At 37.7% G+C, this 14,492-nt stretch overlaps 1 protein-coding gene across 5 annotated transcripts in view; it reads right to left on the bottom strand.

Moving 5' to 3' along the window:
• The window catches only part of KIAA0408, a 35,398-nt gene that overhangs the window by 15,344 nt on the left and 5,562 nt on the right, over positions 1 to 14,492 (bottom strand). For 2 of the 5 annotated variants that reach the window (XM_082406174.1, XM_082406173.1), the window contains exon 2: positions 904 to 1,158. In XM_082406174.1, coding sequence (XP_082262300.1) covers positions 904 to 1,038 — 135 coding nt within the window. In that variant the 5' untranslated portion in view covers positions 1,039 to 1,158. Of the gene's footprint in view, positions 1 to 903; positions 6,408 to 14,492 lie in introns of those variants that run through there. The other 3 variants (XM_082406171.1, XM_082406172.1, XM_082406170.1) reach the window with 3 other exon arrangements.

Raw genomic sequence — 14,492 nt, 5'->3', positions numbered from 1 at the left:
TTTTTCCTTTTAGCATGCCAATTTGTATTTTATTCATAACCAATTATAGGGTTGTTAATAAGAAAAATATTTGCACTATAAACACATAAAGCACCAGCTTTGATTGTCTGTGAATAAAGGCCAAGGAGTCTGTTAAAATAACTGCCTTGGCAATGTGCACAAAACCATATAAGTCAACAGCAGGGAATGTTACAAGAAAGCAAGATAAGTATAAATAATTTTCAGTTGGAACAAGCTTGAATATACATCAATGCAGATACTTAAAGGAAATATTCTGGGCCAAACAGGGTGAAGGAATAAAATTATTATTTGTATCAGAGTCTCGGCATGTCATTTTTTATAAACTCTTTCCAAATAAATGTGCCAATAAATGGGCCACACCTTGCCAGGATAAATACCATGTCCACCTCCATTTTCTTTTTGATATATGACACTCTTTTTGATTATACTGAATTATCTAATACATAACTGCCTTTAGTAGACATTATTCATAAGTCATCTCAGAAAAGATCTGTATTTTAATGCCCAATTATAATTTTACTAAAATATGTTCCACTAATTATGTTTTTCTTCTGTTTTCATCCTGGGCCTGGAATTTGAAAACTCATGCAAAATACATACCTCACTTTTGATACCACGGCACTCTACTCAGAAAATAATAAATTGATACACTTTAGAAAGACATTTCAAGTTCTAATTTGCATGCAAAGTTATAAAATAAGCATAGTCTCTACGGTACCATTGGGTTAGGTTATGCTATTTTGGGTCTAGTAAATATCACTGAGACATGCATCTTTTAGGTGGAATTGGAAAGTAAAAATAGTTTCCAATACAAAACAAACCAACAGAATTTTCATTCTGAGTTTTAAGTTTCCAGTGCATTCAAAACAAATCAACTTGTACCTCTTCTATCTTCTTCTGCATGATCTTCCATTGACTTTCCCATTCCTTTCTTTCATTGTCAAACTGGTCCAGTAATTCCATCTTTTCCTTGCGCCAGTTAGTCTCTGTGTTCTCCCACTGCTTATGTAGGTCCATGGCAACCGTATGAGTGTTCGTGAAGGGGTGTTTCTGCCCGTCTCTGCCTTCTCTTAACTGTTTCTTGGAAGCTTGGAGTTGTTTTATTTGAAGCAGTCTCACTTGCCTTTAAAATAAAGCCTAATATAAACATAACAAGAGAGAGTTCCAAATCCATGTGCTTTCTGGAAACATTTTATCAGTTTGTCAAGAGCCCCTGACATAAACAAACTTTAGGAAAATTGGACTCAAAAGAAGAGATGACAAAAATATCTGCCTAAGGAGAAACTAACACAGTCAAAGAAAAAAGTATCATCCAAACTTTTTTTCTTCCCCTTTCTGAGACCAGACAGTAACATTACAGTGGATAGAATGGTTAAATGCGTGTGTGAGATATAAGTATTCCTTTAACTAACCACCTAATCTAAACATAGAATTTTTCATGAATATCTAAGAGTGGAAGTATGAAATTCAACTGTGTGGTCACATCTACACAACTGTGGTAGATTCTGCTGCAATAGAATTACTCCTTCTGTTCTGATGCAACCAGATTATACATTTCTGTGACTTAAAGTCCTGAGACGGTATTGGGCTACAATCTCAATTTTACACTCAGAGTTCAAGCTTGTGGCAAACGTGATTACTGTATCAATAAGACCCCAATGTTGGTAGTAAGTCTGGGACTGATGTTATCAGCAAGAAACCAAACTAAAGCATAAAAAAATATTGTCATTATTTTATTTCATCAAGTAAAATGTAAAAGCAGCAAAATTATCCTGAAAGCCATATGTTAAAACTTATCCATGCTCTTTTTTCCTTCTAATAGACTATATATCAGAACCTATGTTCTGATACTGAATACAGAGAAATGAAAAAAATGTTTTCATCAGTTTGCAGGGAAATTCTTGATCATATTAAGGAGTGACTGAAATAAGTAGATTTCTAGCATTTAGGGCATGTGTATTCAGGATCTGAAGATGAACTTTAAAATACCTGATTGGTAACTCTGTTATAAACCACCTAAAATTTCTGAGATTTAGTTTATTTATATTAAAATGGGGGATATCCACAGGGTTATTACGAAGATTAAATGACATATGGACTGCAAATTGGTTTGAGAAATATAAAATTTCGCCTATTTTTTGCTTTAAAAAATCTTGTGCTGACTTCCACTGAGAATATTTTTATTACTAAAGTCAGATACATTTTTTAATGGGTAGAAAAGCACATTTAAAATGTTTGAATCTCCTTCTAAGATAATCACGCCTATAAGAAGTCTTAACTCTTCAGCTTTTAAAAAGCTAAAGAGTTGGCCAAAAAAAAGCTAATTTGGCCATGACCAAAATGCCTTAACTTACCAGGTGGCAGCTGATGCTAATTTTGAGCAAAGTTCTCGAGACTCAGTAGCTGCCTGGGTGCTGGCATTGTCTAATGAAGCCCACATAACCAGGAAGCAAGCTCCATTCTGCAGTCATAGAAGACGGCCGCATATTTTATATCCCAAATATAAGATAAACATTGAAGACATTCGATTTCTGTCAGACTGCTCTGAACATGCATATCCAAGTGGTAAACTGTTCCAAACATGTATTTTTGAGCTGCAATCTATTAATGAATTATAATAGACTAATAAGGATTTTAAAATGTCAGTGCTATATGCAGGGCTCCACCCTCAAAAACACCCTAATAATATTGGGATCTATATAGTTATTCTTCTCTCAAAAATTTTGCTCCAGATACTTTGATCATTCTTACCTATTTCTTTGGCACTCACAAAACTATGACTAATTCAGCCAAGAAAAACAAGTAATTTCAGATTTAGCCATTAAAAACACTATCACGTCTCATTTTATCCACTCAGCCATGCCCTTTTTCTAATCTCACTTTCCATTCTCTCTGTCATCCTTCCTTCCTTTTGCTACCCTCCAATCCTGTGAGACAGTGACCACAAGTACCTGCCACAGCAAATGCAAGTTGCCCCAAAGTAAATCTGTTGATGGAGACATAACAAAATGAAGATAGTAAAGAATGTACAGAATTTTGTGTTTTGGTGAATCTGTTATTGATCTTGATTACCTATTAATTTCTAGGTTCATCTAATAACTATTCGCAGGAAATGCAGACAGTGCTAATTTTCAGAGACTGCAGACTGCTTTAAACTATATGTAATTAACTGTGAGCTGAAACTATCTTGCTGACTAGCAGGTATTTAACATTGAAACTTCTTAGGAAGAGTGAAGTGGTTTAAGACATCAAGAGATAGTTGCAGATTTAACCAAGGGTGTTACAGAAAGAGAGCAGACTAATTTCAAGCTACCTGGAGAAGAGGTCCTATGATACTCCATGTTTCATTCCGTCTTTAAACACTGTAAATGTTCAGAAATCATCATGAAGTTTCTCCTACAATTATGTAGCAAATGGCTCCAATTTTTCTTTTTATTTCTAACTCTTCTTGAACCGCTTCCAGGTCAGGGTGAAAGGGCACCAGACCCTTTTCTTTTTTTACCTACCTGAAGAAGATCATCCAGGAAAACCCTCAATCAGGCTTGCTCCTGGTAACAGGACTATACATGAACCCAGGTAATGTTCCCGAAGCAGACAGAATCCTGCACTTAATTGCAAAGAGCCAAATTCATCACTTAATACGGAGAAGGGCCAATCTACAGAGCTTCCCCTTTCCAGGACCAGAGCAATATCTAGTGCCTTAAAATGTAATGGTTATGGATAAAAAACAAGCCTTGGAAAGAAAATTCCTGTAGGGCAATATCTGTGCCAATTTCTGTGGGAGGGTTTATTTCCCCTTCCTAGTATTTATGTCTTGTCATAAATGTCAAATGTAATACGGCTGACTATACTGCTTTCTCCTCTAAAAATAAAGTGGGGTCCATAGAGTTTTGGGAGAATTAAATGTGCATGAAAGAGAATGCTTAATCAAAGTGACTAACACTGTTTTGGATCATAATGGACGCTCAATAAATGCCTGTTTCTTGGTTTCTTCCTTCTGTCCTTGTCTCCCTCCCGTTTTGTGTTCCCCCTACCCGCCTTCCTTTTATTTATCTTCCTCTAGAATAAAACTGATTTTGATTTTGATTTAATTAGAAAATTCATAGAAGCAAGTGTAATTGTGTGAACTCATATTTTTAACAGTTTTCCTTTGCCCTCAGTATTTTTCAAGTATTTTAAGAATACAAGGCAGGTTAAATATTTAGGAAATTTTTTTATTGTTAGCAAAAATTTGAATAGACAAATCTTATATGAAACTGCTTTTGTTATAATTCTCCCTAAATGTTAAAAAAAATCCAACTAATAGAGCAATTTTGTAGGGACATAACGTTCTGTAATGAAAAGTTATGGGGTAAAATGGCTCAGCCGATTCAAAAACTCAATTTCAGTGCTTTCTGCTGAGGCAAATATAAAAGTTCTCTTTGTTCCTAGTTGTCACTTGTTTTCGCCCACAGATATTGGTATCTCTGTGGGAGATAAGGAAGAATTTCTGCGATCTGCACCCTTCACTCTCCATTTCATTTCACTCCCTCCAGAATTTCATTCAGAATAAAATTTGATTAGAGCAAATGTAGAAGGACAGAGGGAGCTGCACTACTTAGTCATGCACACGTTCTTCCCCCAACAACTCTAAGTAAGCATTACATAATCCATTTTAACCTACTTCCCCCTCCCCAAGGCCGGAAGCCAGAATTGTGGAAGGGTTGTGAGTGGGTTGCATAAGTATGGTGATGGGAGGAAAATAGGTCTGCTAACCTTCCGGCCCTACTAGGAAGCAAAATTTAAGAGTAACACAGCAGTTTCACAAAAAATCATTTCTATTTCCCATGTTAGCCTCAAGTAGGTCATGGTAACACTTCTTCGTCTGAGGGGTGCTCCCTTCTTACAACACCTTGGTTGTTACCATTGCAACCTTCATCTCCCCTATTGAAAACTGGACTTTAGCCAAACAAATGAAACAGCGTTAGGGGAGTTGACTCGATTGCAACTTCTCTCTTCTGAGAGTTTTGTTCAGAGTGTTTGTTTCTTGCTCTCTGATTTCCTTTTGATAAACATACTGCTTTTCATATAATTGAAAAATTTTCATTTGTAGGAGGTTACCTATTCCAATAGGAATGCCACACACAGTAGGTACTGTCAATCTTACAATTTCTAGAACCATCATTTGCCTTGGAGATGCTTTGCTTCCTCTTAACTTTGAAGAATTAGGAATTCCCACGTCTATAACCATCAAAGTTATGCACCATTTGCCTCCAAGATTCTCTAGCCCTTTCTCTAGGCTATCATGAATCACTTGCATCATTTCAACTGATTATAAGACCTTATTCCTCCCCTACTGTTCACTGGTGAATGCATTTTTCCAAAGAAAACTATGACTTGATTTTGTTACAAAGCAAAAGGGAATTTTAAAAAATTGCTATTTCTTGCTATTTCAGCATCGTTCCTCATGTTCCAATAGGGTCAAAGGGATACTACCACGTGCAATTCTGAAGAAATCAATTTTGCCTTTTCATTTTATTATCTTCTCCTTGTTTTCTCTCCAGTTATATATTCAAACTAGAAAATATCCAACATACAGGAGCACTGATTTTACTTCTCTTAGCTCATAAAAGCTTTGAAAGACGCATTTGGCTTGGATAAACAAACACCTAAACTTAACCAGCTTAAACAGTAGAAGCTGTAGTGGTAAGGTTCCCTCCTAATTGCAGATTAACCCATTATGAATGGCATGCACTTCAACTCAAATCACAGAAACACTTATCATGCAGTGAGCAAACCATCATCTTGGATGAAATTTCACTGATTTATTTTTCACTGCAATTTTCAAATACCAGCAATTTCAATGGTTGTGAACTTTACTCTGCAAATGTTAAAAAGTCTTCATCCTAATGAAAATAGTGTTCTAAAAAATCAATTTAGTGAAATCTTATGGTAGGGAAAGTGGTGTGCAAAGTACTGAGAAGCAGTGTTTCAAAAACACAGTCTCAGAGAGCAGATGGTACCATCAGTCCGGAGTCAGGAAATCCACTCACAGCAGCTGGACCTTCTCTTCCCTGGGAGTCAGTAAAATCCGTTACGCATCCTGCCCCACTGTTTTTAAGCCAAGGCACAGACACTGAATCAGGCAGATGTTGAAATCACCCTCCACTTAAACAGTATCTACAGTTTCAAATATGTCAACAGCGGCCCCTCTATGTTTTACCACAATTAGTCACTTGCTTTCAAACTGCCAGAAAGAAACATACCTTTTTGCTCTGGGGAGAAATCCTATGGCTGTCCGACCACTGGTCAATCTAGCAATGGGAGGACAGCCGGTTGTTTTAAAGAGAAAAGTCTCAGCACGGTGAATCTTGCTTCTTTGCACAAAATGGGAATGCAAAATAAGTCCAACCATTCAACAGAGAGATACTGACAAGTCCCTTTGAAACCTCCACCATTTCACAAATCAAAAAGCTGCTCCGCTCATGTCACAGCAGCAGCTGAGGCTAGTGTGACGTCAGTTTCTCGGAGGCGGCCTTCAAGCTATCTCTTCCAACCAGAGCTCTGTAACTTTAGAGCAGCTCCCACTCTGGGTAAACAACTCCAGGTCCAGGACATTTTTAACTTTTATAAGGGAGCCCAGTATTTCCAAACTTGCCAAAAGAGCTGGTGTTAATATCACACAATGACAATGGCCAATTTTACATTCCATTTATTTGGAAAAGTTAACTCCTTTTTTACAGCCAAGAATCATCTCTTTGCCTACCTCTCTCCCCTTTTCAAAATGTACTTTTCGGTGCCTTTGGAAGTTGGTGTCTGGATGTGGCAGAACAATATGTGCAGAAATTTTATGTATATAATCTCAAAAGATTTGTGAAAAGGTATCAAACTTCTGTCTTGAAATAAAGTAGAAATGGCATATATGAAGACCAGCCTTCTAGTTCTTTGTGATCCTATGGCAGCTTGCTGCTTATATCTATAGTGATGGTGATGTCTTTCTGCTAGAGGAAATCAGAGCCCATGGGAAAGGATGATACTTATTGTGGTAAGGAAAAAACCAATGAGATACCCATGTACTTGTTTTCAATGAAGGTGTGCTGCAGCCTAATTCAGCAAATAAGCTACATAAAAGTTTAAATAATAAGGGCTTATCCTCAAGTCTAAAGTCTGTGTGGTCATTAAAGCATTACATAATCCCTCTCACATTATTTTTGCCTGCTTCCAGATTCCAGATAAATATTTCATGGGGAGTTAAAAAGTTTACTAAGAATAACCTACTCATAGTAGGACTTTAGTACATGTAGGACAATTGAATGAAATCGTACTCTGTGTTTTGAAAGCCTGGCATCAAAATCTCAAAAGCCAAAAAAAAAAAAAAAAAGCAACCCACCCCCTCCGCCCCCAAATCTCAAAAGCAATAACAACAACAATAATAATTAGAGTAATAATAGTGATGACTCATGGAGAGACTGCTCTCTGCAAGGCTCTGTGCTAAGTACTTCTAATATCTAATGTATCTTTATCTTAGCTCACTCTCACAGAAAATGTGTCTGTAGATATTAACCCAAGTTTACTGATAAAACCAAGGTTCAAAGAGGCAGAGTATCTTGCCAAAATTCACAGGAACTTGACCACGCAGAGAAGTAGGTCTTGGAACCGGTTTCTCTAACTGAAGACCCTGGAATTTTGTCACAGAGATATTGGTTTCAAATTACTGCCACTACTTATCTGTGTGAACTTTGAGTTTGTTACTTCTGTAAGGGGATAATTATATTTACTTTGTAAAGATGTTGTACGAGTATGAGGGGGTACTTACAGTGCCAGGCACTTAAGAAATGTTAGTTCATTCTGCCTTTGCCCTTATCAGGGCACTCCGGACCTCTCTTCCACTCCAGACCTCTTAATTTCCACGTGTCATTGGTAAATCAAATTGAGACTGTTTTCTACACCCTATCAGAACTTCAGATAATCTGTAGCTAATTGCAGTAGGAATTATGTTGTGCTATCCTCTATATTATCCCTCAATAGCACCTGTTTCAATGCCCTTTTTCATGGATGTCCCAGTAATTATTTATTGCAGGTGCTTCATCTGCTTCTTGTCATGGTAAACTTGACCTTAAATTATATCAAACATAGAATAAAAAACTAGGGACAAAAAACTTTGACAGAATTTCACCCCAGTCTACCATTAATTGTAGTACTTACCAACCCTTTCTGTTGAATAATTTTTTATGTATATTAGCTAAAATTTCCATGCTATATTTCATACCCCAGAGAAATAAAGCAATGCAATTAGATGACAGCATACAAAGGCAATAAATACTCAGCTCAGGTATTTCTGAACCTTTCCACTAAAAACTTCTAAGAAAGCTTTGTTTTAAGAAAAGTTCCTGCTGTTATGTACATAAAACGAATGGATTTTGAAAACAGATGCTGGTATACCCAGCCCTATAGTGATATTCAGACATCTTGAAGCGCCTGACATTTTCAAGCAGGTGTCAAATGGCTGAAAACCTTATGAAAAAAAATGCAATTTGTTGCACAATCCAGGTCACTTTTAATCCATTTAAATATTTAAACCTTCAAATATGAAAGTGACTCAAATTATTGCTCTATATATTAGAGAGAATTTGGAAGAATCATTCATATCTGATGTCATACTAATCCTATTTCAGTGTATAACAAATATGTAAAGAAATGCATGTAACAATTCTTAATGTAAAGTAAATGTAGAAACATGAGCTGCTATCAAGAAACAAAAAAAGAAAATCTTGGAAAGGGTTTGAAAAGATCTATATAAATGATGCTATTAAGCCACAAACTAAAACATTTTGGAAAGGGGGAAAGAGCAATGAGTGCATAAATGTCACTAGCAGGTGTTTCCAGACTTACAGAATTTTAGAGCCAGAAAGAACCCCTGAAATCATCTAGCCAAGCTTCTCATTTTACAGCTGAGGAAAGAGGCCCTGATGTTAAGCCATTTGCTCAAGGTCACAAAGGCACTAACTAGCAATGCCAGGAATAGAATCCAGGTCTTCTAATTCCTGAAGGAGTGCCTTAAAGTTTAAAATTCCAAGGGGCTCAAGGAAGGGAATAGAACCCAGGGATAAGAGTTTGGGGCGTGAGACATTTATTTCTGGCTTTATCAAATCTTAAATTCAGTTCTCTTCTAAGTCCCAAATGAGGGAGCTAATACTTCATCTTCCAAGTATAACATAGGAGTCATATAACAAGAGTATTTATCTTCATGGCTATTTATTTAAAGAGGTTTGTATCCTTCAATAATGTAAATCCTCAGTCAGAATACGAAGACAAAAGAATTTTAACTTAGTGATGGAAGAAAATCTAGGGATAAATGCACCAACTTTGCCTTTAGTATACCACTGCACATTTAATTTACAGTTTTCTGTCTGAAGGATGATCTTGAAGCACCACGAAGCAGTTACATATTTAATCTCTTTATACTGGGTGGCTTCTGATTTCTTGCTTGTATAGTTTTTCAGCCCCTTCTTCATTTACTCTTTAAACATATTTACCAGTTAAAGGGGTATCGTATTTCTATTTTCATTATAAACGATATGGAAAAAATTGGAAAAGAGGTGACTTTGAAAAACTGAACTCATTCTTATCGCATATTATAATTTAGAAGCTAGGGGACTTCGCTGGTGGCACAGTGGTTAAGAATCGCCTGCCACTGCAGGGGACACGGGTTTGATCCCTGGTCCGGGAAGATCCCACATGCCGCGGAGCAACTAAGCCCGTGTGCCACAACTACTGAGCCTGCGCTCTAGAGCCCGCGAGCCACAACTACTGAGCCTGCACACCACAACTACTGAAGCCTGCGCGTTCTGGGGCCCGTGCTCCGCAACGAGAAGCCACTGCAGAGAAGCCCGCACACCGCAACAAAGAGTAGCCCCTGCTCGCTGCAACTAGAGAAAGCCCGGGCAGCAACAAAGACCCAACACAGCCAAAAAAAAGAAGCTGTTACATGTGGCATTTTAAATAATCCTTCCTTCTAGAATAATGTCTGCCCTTTACAATTTTCAAAGAGCTTTACGATACATCTCAGTTGTTTAGCAGAACTCTCTTGAGCATTAAACGATCTTCCATTCTTAGGGAGAGGTCTTGGGCATTCCAATTAACATTCCACTTAACAAATATTTGTGAGCACCAGCTCTGGGCCAGGTGTAGTGTTAGATCCTGAGGACTGGAAGAAAAAGACAAATCTTTGTCCTCAACAAGTTCCATCAACTCTGAAGATCCCTGAAATGTGACCTGCAGCATGACTGTCCACTTCCTGAGTATTCCTTGAAACAAATTTATAAACAAATGTGGAGTGCTTCTCCTGGTAGTCTCCATAGCATTGCACCAAGGGGACCACAGTTCTGTGTTGTGTTACTCTCAGGCCTTGCTGCACACTGCAATCACTCAAAGAATTATTTAAAAGTTCCTAAAGCTGGGGCTTCCCTGGTGGGGAGAGGCCGCGACAGTGAGAGGCCTGCGCACCGCGATGAAGAGTGGCCCCCGCTTGCCGCAACTAGAGAAAGCCCTTGCACAGAAACCCAACTCGCACAGAAGACCCAACACAGCCAAAAATAAATAAATAAATATTAAAAAAAAAAAAAAAGTTCCTAAAGCTGGAACTTTCCTCCACTTTCTGAACTAGACCATCCAGTGGTGAGGCCCAGTTTTCTTAATTTTTATAAAGTTCTACAGCTGAGTCTGTCAAATTTGGTCCTGTGTTATTTGAGTCCTAGAATGACAGAGTTCGGACTCTGTGTTAGTAAAAGAAATATGTTTACACTTATTAGAATCTGTTTTAGATTATAAAATTAAGAGAGTCACACACAAAGTATTTATTATCCATGGAAGTTACATGCTTAGGTTGTTGTGTTTCAGCTAATGTGCTGTTTTCCCACTGCTGGATGTTTTTCCCTAGAATCATGGGATGCTGGCTGTCTCTTCTATTCTGAGGGATGGTGACATGTCAACAGATTTTTTAGCCAAGCAAATCTGTCATGGGGCTTATGTACAGGCATTTCCAGATGACAGAAATATTCAAAAGAAACAGTTTCAAACTATCTGTTTTATTTTATTTTTTAAAGTACTGGTCTATAGTTTGAAGAAACAAAACAATAAAACATTTTAAAAACGTGAGCTATTTAAGACTAGAGACAGATCTTCCCTACGGTTTTCAAATTTGTTTTTAGCATCTCACTATATTATTTCCAGATTCTTTACTTGGGAGATGTTGATAATGATGACAACAAAAGCTAAGTAATACAGGAACCATTCTAGGGCTACCTCTCATTTCATTCCAGAAAAGGGCCTTGGGAATGCCTGTCCACCACAAGAGGGCCACCCTGAGTCACTTCTGTTAGGAAGTTCTAGCAGGAAAGCAGGGCTGAGAGGCCATTTAGGGAGTATAATTTGAAGGACAAAGAAATTGATCTGTATTCTCCCCGTCCTGCCCCATCCCAGGGTGTTGCTACCCCACCTATATCTTCTACCAGAAATGTTAGATTTATCACCTTCAGGAGACAGCGTTATATTTTTAGTAACTGTCTAATCAAATGCCATTGACAAAGGAAGTGATTACTGGCTAGTCACAACTTTGCTCAGAAAAGGAGAGCTGCTACTCCCAATTAAAAGAACAAGAGAAATCCCCTGAAAGAACAAGGAATGAAACAGATCTCTCCAGACTACTAGACCCCTAGTTCAAAAAGGAGGTAATAAAAATGCTAAAGGAGTAAGAAAGATGATTGATAGAAGTGCAGAGCACTGTAACAAGGAACTAGAAACTCTAAAGAGGAACAAATTGAAGTTTAGATAACTCAACTGCTGTGATTACAAACCCATCTAAAAGAAAAAAAGGAACAGCTAACACACAAAAGGGCTGGAAGGAACAGTCAATATAGGTAAGCTTTGATCGGAGCCCGGGGAAAGTAGTCTTTTTCATTCGTGGGCCGTGGAGCAGGGAGAGAGACGGAAGATCAAAAAGAGGAACTGTATGAGTGGTGCTAGATTTTGAGGGGCTAATGTGAGAGGTCTTGGTGCCCAGGTGCAAAGAAATGTGGCATCATGATGTGAGAAGGCTACGGTAAAGGATCTGGAGATGAGGGTCCAGGAAGGGAGGCCCACAGCCACACTTCAGTGTAGTCTTGGGTCCACCCCAATCAGAGGACTTCTGCAGAGACAGCTGGACCCACTCTCTACACCAAGATCTCTTAGTTAAGCCCACAGAGACTCTAACAATGCCTTGACGCCTATGCTTGGCCCTTACACTATATTCTTTTGTTGTCGTTGCCACTGAAATATTTTGCACAGTAAGATTCCTTCATTCTTTCTTTTCCAATTATTTAGCATCTACCCTACTATTTTTAATCCATCTACTTTCCACAAATATGAGTACTTCAAACAAATAGCTACTTGGGAATAAATCACATTCCCTCCAAAGTGACAAGTGTGACCAGAGGCATGAGTTTCACTTCCTGGAGAGCTTTCTCACTCCAAGATTTGAAGGTCCATTGCTGGGGGATCCTCATTTTCCTTCAACTACCTCCTCTGGCTGCTTTCCTGGGGCTTTTTCCACTACATGGAGTCTCAGCAGGTAGAATAATGCTAAGACCTTCCATACGGTGGTTCTGGTGCCTCTGCAGATACACATTTCCTTTCAGGTAAAGGAGCTCAGGTTCCAAAATCCAGAATAAATTAATTTTGCTGACTCATTATGTTAACCACCATCCCCTCCCCCCTTCAAAGTTCTAAATGACTGATCTAGGCTGACACATAGGATGTCTATTTAAATAGTCTAAGTCTGTTTTATCTGTCCAGGAGTTAATAATACAGAGGGAATGACAAAGGGAATGGATTGTACAAAAATTGCACATGTTCATGAAAAAGAAAGGGAATTACAAACTAGATGCTAAACTGAGTTTTCTGACATTAACAAATAAAAGACAGTATAAGGTATTTTTTTTAAAAAGCTCTTAAATTCTCTTTCCTTACTAAGCCATTTGAGGCAAGTGGACAAACTGATGAGCTTCTCTCTGCCCCTCAGACTCTTTAAATTTTCAAACACATTGGTTAAGGCAGGAACTTTCAACATGAACTCAAAGAGCTGACTTGCTGCCTTCACAGGTACATTATGTTGAACAATCTCAGAAAGGAACAAATGTTTGTCAGCCTTCGATGATCACTTATGCCTCTTGCTTGTTAACACAGATTTTATAAGCAGCTCAACTCAAAACACTCAGAAGAGACTACAGAAAATAAACATGTAAAGCACACTTTTTCAGAATCAATGATTTCCAGAGTTCCATCTTTGGAGTCGGCAGTATAACAAAGCTCCTGAAATAGTCGTATCATTCCTGAATACTTCAGGGTCCCTTCCCATTTTGTGAAATGAGTAACTCTTCTAAACGTTTCTGAAAGGCTCTAGTTTTTCAATTAGTGCAATCCTCCAACATACTGTTTATTTAATATCTATCTTGGTACAAGATAAAACTTTTAAATTATTTACCTAATCTGCCTAAAAATGTTCTGATAATTTAAAAGAAAAAGAATCAAAACAAAAGCAAAATATTATGAACTGAACTTGAAATACCCTAAACAGAAATTTTGGTTTAGACAACATACAAAGAAGCACTCTCATCCACAAGTCCAAACAGTTACATGGATATTTTTTGAAAGGCTGAAAAACTGCTAACCACCACTGATTATATACTCTTATAGTAAATTTTATGAATTTATAAAATCTTACAATTTTATTTTCAGATGTTGGATTTTCATGGTATTTGATTTAGCTGTAGGAAAACTCAGATAACTATGAACTAAAAAAACCTTTTATAACTGTAACAATGAAATTGAATAATCAAGAAATGTCAATACATTTAAGCTTAGTAAACATAACCATCTGAGTCATAAGACAAGACGAGGTTCTTTGAGACATCACAGCCTGGTTTGACAGTGGGAAGTGTAAGGTGGAGATTTTTCCTTCTTTTTAACAGGCAAGTGTTGCCTTTGCTGCTCCTATTCTCTGATCAAGCGAGATTATAACAGCACTCTACTTGAAAGTGGTTCCTAAAAGTGCTGTCAACTTTTCCCTCTATCTGATATTATCCTCTACCACTTTCTCTTCAATCCTTATATTGAATTAGGGCATCTCACCCAAAGCATGACTCTACCAGAGGAAAGTGGGCTGTGGTTCTATAAGAATATAGCCACCAACACCGCATGAATATTTAGAGTTAAGGCTTAGCTACCAAATTGACATTCCAAATTTCATTGGCAGCTGATGAAATAACCGTATCCCACTCTACCACACAGATTGAAATGAAGGCTGGAGAATGCAAGCCAATACACATTCCAGGCTGAGCATTGAATTTTCCCTTGTTTTATGAGTTTGAGCCTGTTCTGCTTAAAAGTAGCCAATTGAATTCTTTTTTTTCTTAAATCTAGGCCAAATTACCAAAGACACTCCTTCCTACACC

Source organism: Balaenoptera borealis, assembly GCF_965194805.1.
Source record: "Balaenoptera borealis genome assembly, chromosome: 9".
Taxonomy (NCBI): Eukaryota; Metazoa; Chordata; class Mammalia; order Artiodactyla; family Balaenopteridae; genus Balaenoptera; species Balaenoptera borealis.
Note: the sequence above shows the minus strand (reverse complement) of the source record. Positions and strands in the feature narration are given on the sequence as shown.